This window comes from Penaeus chinensis, chromosome 14, assembly GCF_019202785.1.
Source record: "Penaeus chinensis breed Huanghai No. 1 chromosome 14, ASM1920278v2, whole genome shotgun sequence".
Classification (NCBI taxonomy): Eukaryota; Metazoa; Arthropoda; class Malacostraca; order Decapoda; family Penaeidae; genus Penaeus; species Penaeus chinensis.
Genome location: NC_061832.1, coordinates 795,427 through 802,926, shown reverse-complemented (window position 1 = coordinate 802,926; position 7,500 = coordinate 795,427). Strand labels below are relative to the sequence as shown.

General features: G+C 37.9%; 2 protein-coding genes across 14 annotated transcripts in view; one reads left to right on the top strand and one right to left on the bottom strand.

Moving 5' to 3' along the window:
* LOC125032113 (coiled-coil domain-containing protein 134-like) overlaps window positions 1–2,117 on the bottom strand; it is a 17,888-nt gene extending 15,771 nt beyond the window's left edge. The window contains exons 1-2 of one of the 2 annotated variants that reach the window (XM_047623118.1): window positions 1,943–2,117; window positions 518–636 (exon numbers count right to left, since the gene is read on the bottom strand). In XM_047623118.1, the coding sequence (XP_047479074.1) occupies window positions 518–636; window positions 1,943–2,063 (240 nt within the window). In that variant the 5' untranslated portion in view covers window positions 2,064–2,117. The remainder of the gene's footprint in view (window positions 1–517; window positions 637–1,942) is intronic. The other variant, XM_047623119.1, reaches the window with a different exon arrangement.
* A 1,547-nt stretch (window positions 2,118–3,664) lies between these two features.
* Window positions 3,665–7,500, top strand: part of LOC125032574 (probable phosphorylase b kinase regulatory subunit alpha) — a 93,546-nt gene continuing 89,710 nt past the window's right edge. For all 12 annotated transcript variants that reach the window (XM_047623815.1, XM_047623814.1, XM_047623812.1 and 9 more), the window contains exons 1-6: window positions 3,665–3,812; window positions 4,868–5,026; window positions 5,367–5,583; window positions 6,424–6,506; window positions 6,739–6,930; window positions 7,319–7,500. The exon at window positions 7,319–7,500 is cut by the window's right edge and continues 7 nt beyond it. In XM_047623815.1, the coding sequence (XP_047479771.1) occupies window positions 3,735–3,812; window positions 4,868–5,026; window positions 5,367–5,583; window positions 6,424–6,506; window positions 6,739–6,930; window positions 7,319–7,500 (911 nt within the window). In that variant the 5' untranslated portion in view covers window positions 3,665–3,734. The remainder of the gene's footprint in view (window positions 3,813–4,867; window positions 5,027–5,366; window positions 5,584–6,423; window positions 6,507–6,738; window positions 6,931–7,318) is intronic.

Below are 7,500 nucleotides of genomic sequence, written 5' to 3'. Positions count from 1 at the left end.
ATCAATCATGAGTATTACAACATGGGGGTCTAATTTAACTCATTGGCACCACACAGCCGTCCTCCGTTGTCTTATTCAAGTGCTTAGTCACCAAGGAGTGTAATTGTTTTCCTACCTGATCTCACCTGTATACCCTCTTATTTTTATTACCATCATTATTATTGTAATCATTATCACTATTACTTTTATAATAGTATGAGCAATTGTAAATAAAATAGAGTAAAAACAAAAAACATAAGAATATACTGAGGACATTTTTACTATATTACTAAAGAGTCAACATAGTAAAAAGACTTTATATTCATGTGTTTCCTGTTCATTTCTTTCCTGGTTCATTTACAATTCATTCAGCACAAACTTTCACAGTAATAATAGCAATGAAATAAAGTGTAAAAGGGTTAAAAGGAAACTTAGGATATTAAGGAATAGCAGGAACTTACAGAAACACTGAAAAGAATGCCTTCCAACACACAAAATAAGAAAAAGGAAAATAAGAACAACAATGAAAGAAAATCACCTGGAATGCGTTTTCTGCAATGATTTTGATCATCTTAACTTGCCGTGCATAGTCTAGTTTTGTTATTGTTCCTATTGCAGTTTTGTGTTGGTTTCTCCTCTCCTGGAAGAGACTCTGAACTGAAGATTGTTAAGGTTTATGCAACAACTTCTGAATGGCAACTATGAGCCTGTCATGGACACTTAAAGACAATGGATTCTACATCACTGTTTATCAAAGGCACATTTGATCAGTATGATAACCCATTAATTTTTGGGGGGCAAATACAATTCTAAGTGGGCTATCTGTATGAAGACAACAACAAAAGGAGCTTTCTGACATCACTGGAGATAAAATAAGTTAATAAGATTCTAAAGGACTTTGGGAGTACACAAGTTTTTGTTGATATGGATATCTTTGACAGTTTTATCTAAGTTTTAATATCATATCACGTCTGGCTCAAACTTCCAAACTTTCACTGCTAGGAAAAAATAAGAACTCCCATTTAGGTGTTTGTTATGAGGTGTCATAACAAACTGCTCGATCTGTGGCGTGTGGCTGTACAATGCAGCGTCACGCCAAAGCACTATGAGCCGGTGATTCGGCTTGATGTACCGAAACCCTACGCTCAAAGTTGCCATTGACCACCAGAGCGTAGCGTTTTCTTTAATTTTCTTCACCCATCACCAAGGGGTTAAAACTTTATCCTGAGGAAAATAGCAGAGATCTTTGAGAAACAAGGCAAACAGAGCCAGCAATTTTCCTCTCACTGTGCATTATCATGACAATAACTATATGAAAGCATTATAATTCAGGAAACTATCATTGTCTCAATTTGGTAGGAACCAGATGTAGCCATGCATAACCAGCTAACATAAATTATCATGAGAATGATACACACAGTATAACAAACACAATCTGAATTTGTGGTTAAGACAGCATTTCCTCTAAACATCATTCCCAGCTCATAGTATAACCAATAAAAAAACTGGCTACAGGTAAAATCAATCATCACTAAGCCTGTCAAGTGTCTCATGCTTCAATTTACAAGAGTAAATACTCCTTTATTCCAATAATAATTAATACCATTTAAGAAACTGTCTTTGAAAAATAAACAGTCATATCAGGCAGGAGACGTCCCTACTTTATAATCACAAATACATACGAATCTACTACAATACCGGTTCCCATCTCAGATTACGATAAAGTACTGAAGTTGTGAAAATTCGGATAACCATTCAAAGAACAGAAAAGACTAATGAACACTGTAAATGTCTACTTCCGTTCTAACATTATATTCATAACCGAATTAATAATCTCCTCGCAGAAGCTTTCGCCCGCAGTGGCAGCCTCTTATTGGCCCATGTCCGTGGCAAGTCAGTCACTGGGAAAAGCGTGGAAGCCTTACTTTACTTCCGCCTGAAACCTATTCATTCAAAAGGATACACAACTTCAGCTGGTTCACTGTTGTGTCGCTGCCTTGCCCCTTCCTCTCGCTGAGGCAAAGTCGGCCCAAGTGCGTCAGACACACGAGTAGAAAGAGAAAAATTGGATCCGGGAAGTTCATTGCTTCCTCCTGTCACGACGACGGCAAGGGGTTTGTTTACGCCTCGACACTGATGCCAGGCCGGCGGGAGACCCTTAATGCGTATACGTGTGTGTGTGTGTGTGTGTGTGTGTGTGTGTGTGTGTGTGTGTGTGTGTGTGTGTGTGTGTGTGTGTGTGTGTGTGTGTGTGTGTGTGTGTGTGTGTGTGTATGTGTGTGTGTTTGTGTGTGTGTGTGTGTGGGTGTGTGTGTGTCTGTGTGTGTGTGTGTATGTGTGTGTGTGTGTGTGTTTGTGTGTGTGTGTGTTTCCCTCTCTCTCTCTCTCTCTCTCTCTCTCTCTCTCTCTCTCTCTCTCTCTCTCTCTCTCTCTCTCTCTCTCTCTCTCTCTCTCTCTCTCTTTCTCCCTCTCCTCTCCTCTCCTCTTCTCCTCTCCTTTCTCTCTCTTTCTTTCTTTCTCTCCTCTCCTCGTCTCTTCTCTTCTCTTCTCTTCTCTCTCTCTCTCTCTCTCTCTCTCTCTCTCTCTCTCTCTCTCTCTCTCTCTCTCTCTCTCTCTCTCTCTCTCTCTCTCTCTCTATCTATCTATCTATCTATCTGCCTATCTATCAACCTTTATCTATCTCACTGACGCCAAGGAAATATAAGATTCATTTTTCTAGAAAAGGAAAAAGAAAGAAATGAGAGAAAAGAAAAAGTGATAAAAAAGCCCCTGCGATTGTATTTTCAGAGATGTATAAATGTTATGAGAGTGTGAACTTATATAGGTTAATATAATAATAATCATGGGTTATATCAAATAAGATTTCAAACATTCATCCAAAAACTGAACAAATAGAACAAATACACACTCTGGAACTATAGCTAGCACCTGATATAGCTAGACTGACTTATATCACAATGCATAAAAGAGAGCAGAAGACCCAGGGATCATACTGTGTAAATAGCCCTGCTGTTAGGATAAGAAAACTAATGACAAGTCAGTTCAACTGCTTCAGTCATTTCCTGATGACATCCCTCCAAATGTTCTATTTTTCTCTAATTCATTTGACCTTCTAAGTCAATTTTTTATTTGTATTTCTTTAAAAGATGTATAGAAGTGAAAGCATGCATTTTAAACTTATGTATGTCAAAATGTACAATCAAGTCATAATCAAATTAGTACGTGTAATTATATCATAATGAATCATAAAAGCGAAGTTGCTTCATGAGGGAAGTCGAATCCCGGCTTTGTGTGGCAACACTGGTGCTCACAGCTGATAAGAGCATCGTCTGCCTCCCGTGGCGCCAGATCTTGAATTGCTGCAATAAATAAGATGTACATCCGTGCCACGTACGATTGCAATCCCTAAAGAAGATTTATATTATGAAGATATATATCTAAGCACAAAAAGATGTCAATACTTTAATTTAACAAATTTAATAATAATATCCCATTTGCCCTTGGAGTAGGACTAACCATCATAGACGATCCAAAGGCAAAATGTAAACAAGGATCGGAATAGGTAATAGCGCTATCTGATACTATAGGAGAAGAGTTGGAAATTTGCTCAAGTCAAATGCGATGCTCTTTTCATTATAGTTATATTATGTTTCTGTGTCTGGCTGACCTCATACCAGCTGACGAGGAGTGAGGGTCGAGGAAAAGGGAGAAGGTGATGCGCCGTGTCTGACTCTGGCCTGAAAAAACGGATTATAATGAGGAGCAGAAGCAATTCCGGTGTGAGGCTCGACTACTACCATAGGATAGTCTACCGGACTATCCTGAGGCACCAGGTAACACGCCTGTCATTGAGAACCAAAGAACTAGATGTGATTTTTCTTTGCAGAGGTTTGTGCGGATTGCATGACGACTATGATGCAATTTTGTTTTGTGCTTGTTTGCAAAGAAGGGTCACACTCCAGAGGTCAAGGGGCTATTATTGCTATGCGAGGCCAGAAGTCAGTGAAGGAAGGCGCTAATTATTGGTATTACCCACGAGCTGTCGAAATATATTCGTATATTTTTCGGATTGCTTGAATGTTTGTGGAGGAACTTCTTTACAGAGCTTGGCAGATATTCATATTAGAATACATATATAAGGGAGCTATTACTAGCTATTAGAATCATGCAGAGTATAAAGCTGAAAATATGTAACGGTCCGAAAGAATATTAAATTTGGTCTGATTACACATCAAGCAATTTTTTTTGCATTTGCCACCAGAGCTCCACCATCCAGTTTGTGGTAAGAGAGATTGCAGATCTCCATTGAGATATAATGTCACATGAGGAGCCAGTCTAGGGCCAACAGTTTATTGCGAGATTATGTTTCGTGGGGGATTGTTGGTCTTTACTATAGTATTAAAGGATATATCTTTGTTATACTTATTGAACAATTATTAACTGACTCCTTTTAGGAAATGCAGTTTTAAAGAAACAGTGAGAAATTTATTTATTAAGCACAAGTACAGAGATGAGTTAGACATGATTCTGATTTTGAATTAGGCTTACTTTGTGCAATAAGTCTAACATCTGTGAACCATGGCTCATGGATGGTACATTTCATCCTTGTTTACAGGTAGAAATAGTGCAAGAGCCCCTTCCTGAGTCTAATCTTCCTCCAAGATCTTTGTGCACTCATGACAAGTCAATCCTGTCCCCCTGGCCCTCTGCCAAATTTTTCCATTACGGCTTATTTCCTTCACCCGGACCTGAGCCAAATTTTTTCTTGATGTGACAGTCACATCACCTGGATGCAGTTGGTTATTACATCTTTCCTCTCCATAATAAAGTGATTTTTTTTCATGAACTATCAGAATGAGTTCATGCTTATACCGAGATAATTCCCCAGGATGCAGTTACTGGCCTGCTTCCAGCAAGTAATCTCAACGACCATGCTTGGGTGCGAGACAACCTTTACTCCATCATGGCAGTGTGGGGGCTCTCCATGGCTTATAAGAAGAACGCAGACTTGGACGAAGACAGAGCCAAGACGTATGAGCTGGAGCAGGTAAGATGTGGTGGTTATTTTCATGGTTCTTTACGGAGCCCCCTCTCCTTTGGGATGTTTTTTTCTTTCTTCTTTCCTAGTCTGCTTGGTGTTCATACTATTTCTGTTTTTTTTTTCTTTTTTTTTCTTTTTTTTTCATTTTCAGTTTGTATAATTTTTTTTCTTTGTTCACATTTCCTCTTTTCTGATTTTTAGTCTCTTTTTTATTTATAACAGTATTTCTTTTAAGTTAATACACCATTTTTTTTCATGATTTTTAAATATATTGATTGTGAGGTTTAATAAAATCATACTTTGCTTGGGAAGAGCTTGATATGGAGTTATACCTTTCATTCCTCAGAGTTGTGTGAAGTTGATGCGTGGGCTCCTGAACTGCATGATGCAGCAGTTGGACAAAGTGGAGAAATTCAAACACACACAAGCTCCCATTGACTCCCTGCATGCTAAGTATTCCTCCAAGACAGGGCAGATTGTGGTCAAGGACAACGAGTGGGGTCACTTGCAGATTGATGCCACGTCACTCTTCCTCCTGGTCTTGGCACAGATGACAGCATCAGGTATGGTTTTGGGGTGTGGGCCATGAACAGGGATTTTGGGTTTGGTAGTATAAAGTAGAGCAACAGGGAATACGTGTGGTTTTAACGTGGAGAACTTTGTGGCCATTATCAGTTATTTATTTTGGCTGATTCTCAATAGATGAATAAATAAATATGTTGACTAAGGAGACTGATCAGCTATGATATTCCATTTATGTTTTACCATTTGCAGTTTATCTTTTGCAGTTGCTCACTAAGATTCTTGTAATATATTGCAAGATGGGAAACTTTAAATTTTGTTTCAAGGAAACCATCATTATTTCCCCAATGAAAGTTTCAAACTGTTCTTTGAATTGAAAGTTGGATAAGATGATAGACTGAGGACATTATGTCTCAGCTTTTGATACGCACTAAATAGTTTAAGGCACATAGATAGAGCTTGGCATATAAGATATAGAGTCCAGAATCTTACTGAAAATATTGAATGTTGTATCAAATTAATTGTATATATTGCAGTGCCAATTCTCCAGTAGTTTGTAATTTTATAAAAAAAAAAAAAAAAAAAAAAAAAATCTATATAATTTAATACTTTGAATTATCTTCATGTGAAATCTAACTGAACTACAATTGTGCTCTAGAGTATGTTCACTGTGGGTATGATGGGATCACTACCTACAAGACATTCAAATATAAGGAGATGTGACTCCACCTGTAATAACTTCACATGTAATATTGCACAGTTCAAGATGTGTTCAGAATAGAGCAGAAGATAAAATATGTGTTTCATTTTGAATATCATAGAAGAAAAAGAATATTGATTATATTAGTCACTGTAAACTGTTACTTATAAATTTCTTGCAGGTTTGCAGATTGTGTTCAACCTAGATGAAGTTAGTTTTATCCAAAACCTGGTCTTCTACATAGAGTCTGCATATTGCATTCCTGTAAGTCTTTTGTACAGATTTGATCTCATTGAAGGTCATTCATTGTCATGTAGATGCTTAATAGTTTTGTTAGAATGTGAGTATGAAATAATGTAAGGAATTGTTATATCTGTTCTTGTTAAATCAGACACACTTTCACTTAAGCTAATAATATTTAGATTTGTACATCATCTGTAAAGACAATTATTACCATAGTTACACCTCCATTATATGTAGCTAATCCTTGTTACAGGATTATGGAATCTGGGAGAGAGGAGACAAGACCAATCATGGGCTGCCAGAACTAAATGCTTCAAGCATTGGTCTCGCCAAGGCGGCTTTAGAGGCAATGAATGAATTGGACCTGTTTGGGGCAAGAGGTGGCCCGGCTAGTGTCATCCATGTGCTTGCTGATGAGGCCCAGAAGTGCCAGGCTGTGTTGCAGGTCAGTCATATGTTGTTTTTAGCTTACTTGAGGTCGTATATTGCATAATGTCTTCAGGGAAAGAGGAGATGAATAGTGGAGATTAGAATGGTGGAGGATTTAGGAGAAATATTGTTTTAAAGTATGATATATATAAAAAAATGGAAAATTAAGAAACCACAGACTGTGAATTTATTTTCCTTTAGCAAGGACTTTGTAAGAATATACTTTATGTAAATCTATGAATATTGCTAGAGAGGTGGAAGAAGTACATGTATACCATTCTGAAAAGAGAAAAAATATAGTTAGATTTATCATGTTACCATATTAATGGCCTAAGCAGAAAATATGGAGTGACTCCACATTATTACATATTGATTGTCACTGAAAAGAAGTGTATTTTTCTCAGTCTATGCTGCCACGTGAGAGTAATAGCAAGGAGGTTGACAGCAGCCTTCTGGCAGTCATCAGCTTCCCTTCCTTTGCTGTGGATGACCCAATGCTCATCAAGCTAACGAGGGACACCATTCAGGATAAGCTACAGGGACGTTATGGATGCAAGAGGTTCCTCAGGGATGGCTACAAGACTGC